This window comes from Myodes glareolus, chromosome 25 (assembly GCF_982192425.1).
Source record: "Myodes glareolus chromosome 25, mMyoGla1.1, whole genome shotgun sequence".
Taxonomy (NCBI): domain Eukaryota; kingdom Metazoa; phylum Chordata; class Mammalia; order Rodentia; family Cricetidae; genus Myodes; species Myodes glareolus.
Genome location: NC_142050.1, coordinates 26,438,823 through 26,452,330, shown reverse-complemented (window position 1 = coordinate 26,452,330; position 13,508 = coordinate 26,438,823). Strand labels below are relative to the sequence as shown.

The following is a 13,508-nucleotide window of genomic DNA, read 5'->3' as shown; positions in this document are numbered from 1 at the left end:
TAGGAACCTGAAGAGCCTCAGAATGGATGACTGACAGGAATGTACAGGTATTACTAATCTGGCCTTTGCTAAAGTGTTAGATATAGTAGTAGCTCAAGAAATTTTCCTAGGGAAATTAATTCAATTTGGCCTGGTTCAGTATACAATCACTGAAGATTAAAAAGTGGCTGAAGGAATGATAAACAAAAGACAGTCCATGTTGGGAGTGACTTGGAGTCATCACCAGAGCATTTCTTGTTGAGGGGTTCTATTCATGGCCCAGAGAAGGAGTAAACAACTCACTAATGAGATCTGGAGAGGACTCTAAGCTGAGAGGCAGAGAAACCTAATCGACAAAGCACCAAATCACACAGCAGAGTTCAACTGGAAACATGAAGGTAATCCATCTAGAGAAAACCAGCCCTAAACTTGGATAATATTCAATGGACAGGCAGGATGCAGGACAGAAGCAGCATGTACAAAGGGCTGTGAGTCATACACAGGCAAGGATGGGGATGTAGCAGTGTCACTGGGAAGGAAGGGTGGACTGAATGAAGGTAAGCTGGAACAAAACAGTATCTGCAGGTAGGTGGTTTGGAAAATAAATTCACAACGTGAGTGATCATTCTGAATGTTGACAAAACCACCAATCTCTACCTAGTGATAATCTTGGTCTTTTTTGACTCTCACCTGGCTGGGGGTTAGCATCTAGGAGATGGCCTTGGGCCATCATCCTAGGGATCACTGACAAAGGCACTCCAAAGAAAAACCCCTTCAGCTCATCTTGGTTGCTGGTACTAATCCTTTATGGAGCCTGTACTGCCTTCAGGCAATGCCTCCTGGCCTTGGGGAAGTGGTTAATCTTTCTGCATTTATTCAACCTGCAACAGTGCAAGGGCTTAGAAGCCAATTTTTCCACCATCAGTCTGAAAGCAATGGCTCAACACAATTATCCCTAGGTAGTTCACTGCTTTAGCAAGCAAGCGTCTTGTTACATTACTTCAGCACAAAATCTGCACTAAAAAGGCTTGTTTTCTTCTTAAAACCTAAATCTCCCCCCAAATATCCTTATATGTGTATAATCATTAAACAACACCGAGGCTATTTCTAACAGTGTAATAAGAGCTGACTCTGGTCTCCCTTTCCTGAGCTCCTTTGCAGATTATTTCCATGCACACCTGCCAATTAGAATTAGGTGTTCACTTGCAACATGGTAAACCCAGACCTAGAAATATGGTCATATATCCCATTGTTATGTAAGTGGTCCTTACAAGGTTAATGCCTCACATGCTCTTTAAGTTACTATCAGATCACAATGGCCAAGCTGCCCATCAACCCGTCGCATGAATTCCACCAGCTTGGTGAAGGTCAATTTCCTGAAGAGTCTATATAATATTAAGTGTATCCATATTTCCCATCATGGTATTTTTTGAGTATACTATATTCGTATAACAGCAGAGAGAGGGAAGACCACCTATCTTTGGGAAATACCCATTATGAATCCATACCACATTTTGTTACTATATTACTATGACTTGAGACAGAGTCTATATATAGCAAAAGACGGCCTGGAACTTCCTGTGAAGCTCAGATTAGAACTCAGAATTCTCTTGCCCCAGCCTACCAATTTATTAGGCACAGGGAGCCTTATTTTAAAATGTTACTAGTGAACATCATTCCAAAGATAAGGAACCATTCATGTCTAGGTTGGACAATGGAGAAAAAGCTCAGAAGAATCAGAAATGTCACAACAGGTTGACTTCTCCACTGAAATTCTGTGTGACACTCTATCAGGATGTGACATGGCATAAATGTAGGATATGAAAACAAGAACAAGAGAAATAATCTCAATGACAAGGTGTAAAACAAAAATTAGGTAATATGTGCCCACCTCAAGGCTTCTCTAACAGAATGCATAATCTCACCAAACTTCTTAACTAATGGGTCCTGCAGGCCAGGGAAAAACTACTGAGTGAGGTAAATCCATGCAAATCACTCTGATACAATGGAGATATTTTGTGGCGTCAGACAGATTCCTGAGGTATCCATATCAGTTGAGCAGAAGTAGTTCAGTTTTTGATGCTTCCCAAGAAGCTTGAAAACCACTGAACTAGCAGCACCACTGACTAAAGTCTCTAAGAGTAGGAGCCTTGAGGAATGTCATGGCAAGAAACCCAGCTGAGTACTGTGCTTCTCCTCAGGGGTAACCAGCCACAGGGATGAAGGACAAAAGGAAAATGTCACAGGGCTTCTCAAATGCTTTCCTGCCAGCTGTCAGAAGTGTCTGAAAACAAAACTCATTTCCTAATAAATGTTTTCATTTCCTTTGTACATGACAAAAGGTTCAGAGGTGATAAATGGGAGAGGAAGGGAGGGGGAGCCTCTGAAGGAACGCACAGAGCCAAATGCATTGCATGAATAAGTCAGGTTTCTCTGATAGTCCCAGGAATGGCAATGATCACCATATGATTATCAGACATGACGTGCTCACTCACATCCAGGCTTCCTTCCTTTTATAATCCCAACCCAGGGTGGCCACATTCTACAAGCCACCGATGGCGGGGAACACAGGAACAGAGGCCTGTGTTTAACCAATGCCTTTCTTGTTTTCCACTGGCGAAAATTCTAACATAGAAATGATTCAAGCTCTATCTGCATAATATTTCCAATCTATTCTACTCAGGCTCAGGCAGAAACACAGTGACACAGAAAAAAGTGGTCCTATCAGTCTCAGTATGTTTAGTAAGTTCGCAACTTACCTGGCCTCTGCGGCCAGCAGCTCATCATAGTGTGAGGATCTCTGGTCATCATCCTGCCGGTATCTGATCACTGTGGCTAGGCCTTTGCTGACAAGAGCCTCAGCAATGTTTCTGCAACAGAAAAGAGAGATCAGTCAACACTGGGGTTGCACATGGGGCTCAATAAACCAGAAACAGTAATAGCACCTGGAGGTCAAAAGGCATTCTGGCAGGGGAGGGAAGAGGCTGAGCATGTTTAAACCAGGGCACTGCTAAGCTGGAATCCAAATAGAACAGAACAAAGATACCAGGCTCAGCAATTTCCTTGTTAGTAGCATCATATCTACATCAATCCATACAAAACCAGCAGAAACTATCTGTACAAAGCCCACATTAGGCTGGGCTATTTACAGAATGTTATAAACAAGCCACTACCCTCAAGAAATCTGCTCTGAAATATCAGGCACACAAGATAAAACAATGAGTACATACAAGCATGACCTACATTTCTCAGTCTCCTTCGCAGACTATACGAAAAGCTAGAATGCCTAGTTGTAATTCTACAGTGTTAGAAACATTGGTGGAACACTATACTCGACACGGTTCTCTTCTCACAGCTTCCATCAGTAGATCTTCCACCTTAAGAAGGCTTGGAGAAGAGCCAGGAATGAACTGGGGAGAGGGAAAGACAGAAAACAGGCATTGTGGTAGAAGAAAACCAAGCAGGAGACAATAAGAAATAAAAGAGAACTAAAACCTGAGGTAACAAGTTTTGGAACAACATTCCAACTGATGACAGACTACAGATGAGAATCCAACTTCAAGTGATTCTCACACACACTGTGCCCACTACAGCATGAGACATGCCCCTTTAAAGATTGTATGCAGTGACTATCCTGAGAACAGTGCATGGAGAATGGCACTCAAATGACTAATGAAGCTCCTCTGCATGGCTTCTCCCTAACCTCAAAAGAGAACTTTGGTATCAAGAAGCAAATGCAAACAAAAAAGCAAACAAACAAATAAATAAAAAAAAGCACATTTTAAGAGTTGACAAGAACAAATGTTGGAAAGAAAGAGAAATGATATTATTGCTGGAGAGTGGTGGTTATGTCTTTTTTTGTGTCTGTCATAATTACACCAAAGGCCCCATCACACCATCTGGTTCGCTGCCCTTTGGGGAGAGGGTACAGTAAGCAATAGGCTACTATGCCATATGCTATGATTTAGTGCTGGTTGATGATGTAGTTAACTCTTAACACACTGGTGATCCTCAGAAAGTGGCAGTTTGACTAAGCTGTATCTACATGTTTAAACCGTGGAAGGATTCCATTCGTCTAAACCTAGAAAAGACTTTTCAATGAAGCAGCACAAAATATGATGGTAAAGTAAGGAGCAAAAGATGCTGTGGCTGGTTCTGCTCTCATTATATGCCCCTCTGCTGCCTGTTTATCTACTGCCAGCACGATATTAATATCTCCAAGCCGCCATGGAATTAGCACTTCTTAAGATCCACACCCACAAAGAGGCTGCTCTGCCGGCCACCTTGTCTCCTGAGTCACTGCATAAGCGTGCTGGCAAACGCTGTCATTATCACAGAGCTGTGTTTGGCAGCACGGAGAAAGCAACAGCCCCAAATCAGCAGATGGAGATGTTGATTCATGGTGAAGATTTTAACTAAGGTTGTCACCAAGGAGTCCTACTAGGGCAGGAGAGTGGCTATACCCACCAAAGAGCCACCAAGCTAGGTGGCTAGGGAGTGGCTTGCAAGACAACTCACTTTTGACAGATTATAATGTCTTGGTGATTTTAAATGCCAAGAGAATAAAGAAATGTTTGTTACTGCATTTTGAATTGCTGAGCACTGACATTTTACAGTCGATGCATGAGGTCTAGAGGAGAAAGCTGGAATGGCAGAACAAGCAAGGAAATTCTCATGAAAACAGGTTTCAATATGAAAATCTGGAGAATATGAAGCAAAACAATGCAAACATCTCATGATCCAGCTTCATTAATACACTCAAATTCATTCCCAGAATTACTGAGTACCTGCCGGGCCAACAGAGACCATGGGTACAACCCTTCCCTACTTATCATCCTTGCCCTCCAAATCCATCAGCAAATGTTTTACAAACCAATTTAAGCCTGTCACACAACTTCCAGAGAACATGTAGATTCCCAATTCACTCCACACCTACCCACTACTTTCCTTCTCCCTCCCCCTAAAGCTCAGCAGCTTTTAGCTTCTTTTCCTAATTACAGATTTTCCCCGAAGGAACAGTTGCCAGTGCTAAGCAATAGAAGAGCAAAAACACAGGAAATAATAACAATCTCATTACTGAGTATTTACTACATTCCAGGCATGTGACAGTCACATGCATTTCGTCTTGGTGAGAAAGCATCAGCAAGCATCATGCTGTAGTAGTATAACTATTAGCTGTCTGTCTGTCTCTGTCTGCCTACCTTGACAGACAAGGTATTTGCTCTGAGTGTGCAGGGCTCCTGGCTTTCTTGCTTTACACCCCACTTTCCAGAACAGTCCTGGGCACAAGGTGGAGAGTAAAATATAAATGGATTAACTTATTTGGAATAAAAAGACATTTTTAAAGTAGAAAAAAATTACAGCAAGTTAGTTTGTTTGAAAACATCCAGAAAATTGAGATACTCTTTAAAGCATAAGAAAAATCTCCTAGTCATTTTGTAAACACAGTGGTGGAATTCTAAAAGGATTTCCCTAGCAAAGTTTGTCGAGCAAATTTAAAAAAAAAATTATATGCTTTCTCTATTTTTTCTCTCTTTTCCATTATCTGAGACTGAATTTGGAAAAAAGAATGGGAGAGAGCACAAATAGACAAATAAAATTAGTCTAGACCTTGTACTTGACTGCCTAGTTTATTTCTTCTGGCTGCTAACAAAAGGCTACAGGTTTTTCTCCTGGCAAAAGATAGCTTAGAACATAACACGAGTGCCTTGGTCAGGTAAAGAAAACACTAAATCATATTCTTTGACATTATACCATTTTCTGGAGTGTGTCAGTAATTCCACCACAATTAAATATCTGGCACAATGGCTAATTCACAAACAGCATATAAAAAGAGACCTAACATTTTATCATCCCTCTCTGTATTGGTCAGAAAGAGAATTGAATTGCTTTTCCAAACTAAAGGAGACATTCAGGGTTCTCTCAAGTATTTACTGTTGGTGTCGTGCAGAATCAGATGTTCACAGAAAACACATGAACATGGGGTCACTAGGAGGCTTTCATCTTCACTGCCCACACTTTTCCATGCTGCAAACTGGTTACAATGAACCTGGCTTCCCTTTAGAAGATAGCTTCAAACCATCAGATCCCATATTCTACAAACATGAGCAAAGGGACATTAATAAGCTTATGAAAGAGAATTAAGAGCTTAAAAAGTAAAATTTCAACTAGAGGAAGCTCTAAGCACTTAAGCATATTTTTGATTACCTTTCCCACTGCCTCCCTAGACCTCAGTATTAAAAGTAATAGAAAAAAATACATTAATAAATAAGACAATTAATTGTCTATAATTGTTGGGATTGCTTCGATAATACATGTGTATAATTTCTTAAGTCCTTGGAGTTTCAGAAAAGTTGCACATGCAATACAAAGAAGGTATAGCTTTCCCTGAACCATCTGAAAGCAAAGGCTGATGTGTTTTGCTATCATCTGCCAATACTTGAGTGTGTAAATCCTATAAATCAAGTCATTTCCCCACATTCATAAAAAAGATATTAACAGACAAGTTGCTATCATCTAATCCACGAACCAACTGTCCTAATGGACATATTATGGGTATGAGTCTCCATGGAAGATATGTTCGAAGATCACCAGTGGATGTTTAAAACTAAAGACAGCACTGAAGCTAAAAAGCACCTAGTCCTCTGTATTCATGGTTCCATGTGTGAAATTCTGCCAACATCCTGGTGAAAATATTCACAAACACAAAAAGTCATGTTTGTTAGTTAACATGTAGTGACATTTTTCACATCATTATTCTCTGAACAATACAACTTAACAATGCTTAGCAGTATTTATACTGGATTAATAATAGTATAAGAAATTCGAGGAAGTTTAAAATATATAGCAGGATATATATACACGATATGCAAATACCATGACATTATATATATACAAGTTTTGATGTGGTTTGGTGGGTGCACTACTTTTCGATTTCTCCCTCTTCACTTAAACATATGTACACATGACAAAGTTTAGTTTGTAAATTAGGTATAATAGGAGATAAAGTAATAGCAAAACAATCATAGGGAGATGGCTCAATAGTTAAGAGTATTGGCTGCCCTTCCGGAGGACAAGAGTTCAATTCCAGAACCCACAAGGCAGTTCTCAATTCCAGTTCCAGGGGATCTGATAGCCTCATACCAATGCACATAAAATAAATTATTTTTTAAAAGTGTCTCAAAATACTCCTTTATATTTTCACTTATTTTACTTTAAAAGAAGAACTTGTAACCTCAAGTCTTTGGAAGACTGAGATAGAAGACTGCCCAGTTTGAAGCCAGCCTGGTCTATGGGATGAGACAGTCTCAAAAGAAACATGCTGTAGTATTTCTTTCACAGACCTGTTTGCTGTACGACTGCTATTGTGATTTCAGGACCTAATAAGTCAAAATAATAATTACTTGAAGGCAAACACATGGCATTATCATAACATCAATTAAAAAACTCAAGATGTCTACTAAATGACGGATGGGGTAGCACAGTGCACCTAGAGTAGAATGTCTACTAAATCATGAATAGGGTAGCACATACAGTGTACACAGAATGGTCAGAGACAATTCTCACTGACAGCAGTGTGACGCAAGATGGTGAGGTTTCAAATCTAAGAACAGCACCTGCTCTAAACTTACATATGATTATTCCTGAATTTTTATGTGTAGTAATTTTAGACTTCAATTGACCATGAGTAGTGGTTACTGTAGGTAAAAGGAGATGTTGTAATTCAGGATTAGGTGCTCAGTTAGGTTTTATGTCTTTTCTTTGACAACATGGAGTTGAGCTTTGTTGCTTGCTTTCTTTGACAAACACTCTCTCTGCATATGCCTTGGTTGGCCTGGAACTCACATAGATCTGACTGACTCTGCTCCCAAGAGCAGAGATTAAAGGCGTGTGCAATCAAGTCCAGAAGAATCAGCATTTTTCAAAGAGAATAGGCCCATTATTTTTGTCTTGTCTATTCCTTTGTAATGAGAATTCATGTAGATACACACTGATAATGGTATATTTGATAACTTTGTTAGAACAGTTATCTGCCAAATGTCTTTACTATAGTTACTCTTTCTTTCTATATTAATAGGTAGTTTATGAAGGAGCATTATGAACTATATAATTTTACCCCTCATCAAACTCCCAAGTTATTCATTGATTTAGTTCTCTTAGAGTCAACTTACAGGATCTCATCTCAAACAGAGTTGTAATCTGTAGCTGTTGCTTTGGTATTAAATTATTCCCAAAATGTAAATTAGGATCTGTTTGGTCCTGTAGAACCCAGCAATGACAAGCTCAATAGAGACCTGAGTCTCAGTAGTTTACTCTGAGGCAATACCTGGTTCTGATAAAGACCACAAACTAAGACTACCGCCACCCAGGAACAGACCATCCAAAGGAAATTCCTAATGTTCCAACCACTGTAGATAGGATCATCTCCCAGCATACGCCCTGCCAATGTAATTTTCTAGTTTTTGCCTTTAAATAATGCCCTCTAGAAGGGCGAGGTACCTCCTTTTGCCACTGCTGCGCTGAAGAGGTCCCTGCCGACTTCTATTGTGCACACAATAAATCTTGCTTTTGCATTTCAGTGAGTAGGTCTCTGCATAAGAGACTTCAAGTTTCTTGCAAGTCTGGTCCTTCTTGGCATCTGCTTCTTAGAGAAGAATTAGCAACACAACACGATGTAACACAAGGACCTGTGCAGCATCCCTCCTTTCCATACCAGTAACTCCCTTCTTCTGAGTAAGGGGCTTATCTTTAGTGTGGTTCCCTACAAGATCCACACTACTGAAGATAGCCAGACTTGGATCACTGCTGTCTCCTCCTCCTGAGTTGTTTGTTGGTCAGGCACCAGGCTTTGGCTCTGAGCAATCTTCCTATATATAATGTGAACCTGGCACAGACATTGCCCTTGTGCAAATGCTATAACTGCCTATTGGCCTTGTATCAGGGGATATTGGGATATCCCCTGAGCAGATATGCCTCCTCTGAGCTATAAGTGCCTTCAGATGAAATTGTTTCCATTTCTCTACAAACAACAAGCACCACTGACTTTCAGAGCCAAATTATGAAAGACAGGGAGTTTCTCTGTCTCTTACTTCATGAGTTGATTAGACATGATGCATTTATCCATCTGGTTATATCAGAGTCAAAGTCACTAAATATTCAAAAGAGTAAAAAGAGATAACTTTATATGTGTGTGTGTGTGTGTGTGTGTGTGTGTGTGTGTGTACTTCTCTCACTCACACATTGTATGTCTTCCTTGATCTGGTACCTAGAAGTAGAGTTAAGTATAATACTTAACCTGATAAATAGAAACTGGGTGAAATGGATAAAGATCTAAGAGTGGGCAGAGGAATAATAGCTGACACCTCTGTGGGCCCACCCTTTTCACTCTCCATCTGAAGAGGGTAACAGATAATTCAGTGCTCCAGGCTCCAAGATTTTTTATCTAGGTCCTTTGAGCTTAAATTTTTTTCCACTTAAAAACCATCTGCATTTTATCAGTCACTGAGGTGTCCATGGAGATTATAAAAGGAGAATATTTTCCTTAAGGCAAACACATGTGGGCACATATTTAGAATAAAGCAAACCCACAAAGAAATGCTTTTGTGATATATTTTAGTAAAACTTTAAGGGAAGGACTAAAATGATAATTAAAAGTTCAATATATATAATATAAAAGTTCAATAGTCACCTGTGTATGAGGAGACACATACTCAAGTGTAGGTCTACACTTACATACTCACATATCACTTTACAGCAATTAAGACTTGATGGTCAAATTTCATGCACAAAGTGCTTGTATACTGTGAAACATGATGCGTACAGTTTAGGTTTCTATCACTAACAATCCCCAAAAGCTACAACAGTATGATGCTGGAAAGTTGTTCCTACTACTTTTTTGCACACAGGCTATCCTTTTGCTGCCAGTGCAAGCATTCTCCAAGGGCTGGATTAGAGGCCTCCAGAACTCCAATCATGATTGCTGACATACAAATGGCTGGTCTTACTATTTCCTCATCACCTGTTCACACAAATGTAATGGTGAAGCTGATCGACACCAGACTCTATACAGTGCTCATGTCTGTCTTTGCAACTCAGCTGAGGAGTAAGGAAGCAACGGTTCGATGAAAAGATAGAGACAGATCAGAAGATCCTCTGGAACATTCTGTGTACATGCATAGAAAATATGAGTCTTCTGTCTGTATTAATTACTTCTCTTGAGGCTCTGACAAAATACCTGACAACAGTTCCTTAAGGCTGACAGAGTGAGGGTTTTCAGGCCATTTGTGGCAGGGAAGCCATGGCAGCAGGAGTACAGAGCAGCTAGCTAGTCACACTGCATCTCAGAGTCAAGATGCAAAGAGAAATGAATGCTCAGCTTTTCCCCCTCAGCTCATGCCTTGGTGCTGTCCACATTCACTGTAGGTCTTCCTTGCTCTATTAAACCTTTCAGGAAGCATCCTCATAGACACAGCCAGAGATGTGCTTCCGTGGCCAACCCAAATTCCAGAAAGCTGGTAACAAAGGTTAACTTCCACACTACTGCACATGCCTAGTGGCTGACAGTTCCTCACACAAAGCTCCAGAAAGTCTACTCACACGGAGACCTACAGCATTCATAGTCTAAGAGGCAGGAACCCAGCACTTTTAGACTGGTGACAGACTTGGCTTCTCTAAGCTAGAAAAAAATATATGTCTATAAAGGGTAAGAGCAAAATCTAGCACAAGGCAGACTGAGAGACAATGGGCAAAGAAGAAAAATCTTAAACAGAGTACTTTCCAACCAGATCTCAAAAAAAAAAAAACCCACAAAATGAGAAATGGCTTTCGAAAGCTAATAGAATTATCTTCCTAAGGGCTCAAGTTGGATATTCCCATTCCAATGCCTCTGATCTCATTTTTGCTGGCTGAATGGGTCCAGTCCCACATTTTCTTACCCAGACACCGAAGAAGAACTTCTCAAATTACCAAGAGCATGTGTAGACACGATGTTTTGTTTCACAATTATCAATAATTGGAAACATTGGAGGCGGACCATATCTTTTATAGATTTTCTAAGTTTTCTTCCTATCTTACCTTTTTTTTTTCAAAGTTCCCCTTAAGCTTATGTAGTTCTAAAATTGATTCAAACTGATTTTTAAATCCTTTTCATTTAATAAGTGTCATCATCAGAATAGTCAGGCAGACTCTCTCAGTACCTATAACACAGGCTGAAAACTAACGGGAAGACTCAAATGTTTCTGTGTCCCTAGCTTGTTTTAGTAATATCGGCCAAGTCGGAGGGAATCAAGGACTATTAAGGGCCAAATTAAGGTGCAGTGAGGCTCGGGGCAAAGCATCATCACCAGAGATTCTGACTGTCTAGTGTATGCCTCTGACAGTCTACCAGCCCAGCTGTGATAGTAGGAAGCATAACATGGAACACCTGGCACACGAACGGGCTGGTATAATTAAAGCTCATGGGCCTAGAAGCACAGCTAACAAACACAGCATTTCAGAGGCTAAGGAAACTCTAAGTTTGAGACCAGCAGGGGCTGCAGATTGAGATCTTGCCCTTACCGCCAAGGGCTATATATAAGTTGTAACCTAGAAATTCAAGTTCCATTCTTATGGCCAAGTGTGGCAAATGCATGTCTATAATACCAGCACTCAGAAGACAGAGGCTGGAAGGGACTACGAAGTTTCAGGCAAGCCAGAGCTACTCACTGAGAGTCCATCTCAAGAAATGAAGCAACCAACAAAGAAAAAAGAAAACCTCTTGGGAACAACGACTATGTGTATTAATAGATCAAAAAGTCACTTTTCCTCCTAGGGGGGAGGGATTGATAGGACACTTCCAAACCAACAAAACATCTAGCAAAGTTAGAACAGCGATAAGTATGAAATGTAAGCTGTAATAAAATAACACCCATCTTCAAATAGCTAGTGTTTTCTCTGATCTTTAATCATCAAGGTAAAAAAAAAAAAGAAAAGATCACAGGGAATGGAATGAAAACTATGAAGACTGGTAAGAATGGACTCAGACTTTAGGAGCTCAACAGATGCATACTTAGAAACCAAAGGCTCCCCATAAACAGACGGGTGGACATGCTTTGTGATGAAAGTAGGAAGTAAAAGGAAAGATGGAAGGGGGGGGAATCTCCTGTGAATACTGCTGCCTTGCAGATGGGATGAACATTGAATTGCTATAGCATATATCCACTGAAATTTCATTATTAATCACTTAATAATGATTAAACTTAAAAGCTAGGCTTACATTTGGTCAGTAATCAATGCCCCAGTCTCAGAGGCCATGCTCCACTGAGTTCCAATAGCATTCGTCAGACTGGGAAGAAAAGAAATAAAACCAGAGATCTAGAATCCCAACTTTTAAAAACTGAGTGATAAAAAGATGTTGCTTCATACTTGTACTGCCAAATAGCTAACTTTACATGCTGACACATCTATGAACCACACTTAGTGCCTATTCCATTCATGTCCTACCTACCATGGTGTGCATGCCTACCTTGATCTCCTGAAAGAACAATTGACAGGGAAAACAGGATAAAAAAAAATATGGTTGGGAGCAGTAAATTAAACACTTAAGCCCACTTCATAAATCTGGCTAGTGGAGAGTATAGTTTGAAAATATGGGCCAAAGCGATTTAGCAAAAGTGGGGAAGAAGCATAACATCAAATAGTTTTGCTCAGTAAACAGACAATTTTATTCTGCCCCCAGGATTTCTGCAGTGCCGTAATCTTATTGCCACCTTTTATTTGATAGTCTCATTTATTCGGCAATATCATGGTTATGGCCTTATGAGACAAGTAAAACCTGTAATCTCCTCATTATGCCAGTTCCTCCCCAAATACCAGGGCACTTCAGTTGGTCAAACACCTGAGGAAGTGAGGGCAATGACAAATGTGGCTCAAGTAAGAGCAGGATATTAAACAAGTATTGATCAAAAACACCGGCCTTCAAACAGTTAGCATTTCCCTCAACCTCTAACCATCACAGTCAAGAAAAATAAAAGGAAGGAACAACAAAGCATGGGCTTGTTTGAATCTCTCTCTATGACAGAGAAAATGACAGTAACCACCAAGGTCATCCTATGGGAGAAACGAGATTCTTTCACTGGAGACAAGTACGTGCCTCATAAACCAGAGCAAAAAATACTAGAAGCAGCCCTTTAAAATTATTATTTGTACATGTGTATGCGTCTGCATGGGTAATATACACGTGACTGTGGGTGCCTGGAGTGAGAATCATAGGTGGCTGTGAGCCACCTGAAGTAGGTTTTAGAAACAGAATTGGGGCTCCTCTGTAAGAGTAACAGATGCTCCTAACTGCTGAGCAATCTCACCAGTCCCCAAATCTAGTTTTTTAAAAAAAGTAAACGGTCTAGCAAACACGTGCTTCCAACCCAGCCAAATTGGTCTACTCATTGCTAAATATTCCATGCATTCACATTTCTAACTATTTGCAGGACATGTGAATTTGTGTGATTCATCATCACGTAAAACTCAGCATTTCAAAAATAAAACGCTCTTTC

General features: G+C 40.2%; 1 protein-coding gene across 1 annotated transcript in view; it reads right to left on the bottom strand.

Moving 5' to 3' along the window:
- Positions 1 to 13,508, bottom strand: part of Snd1 (staphylococcal nuclease and tudor domain containing 1) — a 401,120-nt gene that overhangs the window by 175,096 nt on the left and 212,516 nt on the right. Inside the window, exon 13 of the mRNA XM_048451021.3 lies at positions 2,739 to 2,849. Coding sequence (XP_048306978.1) covers positions 2,739 to 2,849 — 111 coding nt within the window. The remainder of the gene's footprint in view (positions 1 to 2,738; positions 2,850 to 13,508) is intronic.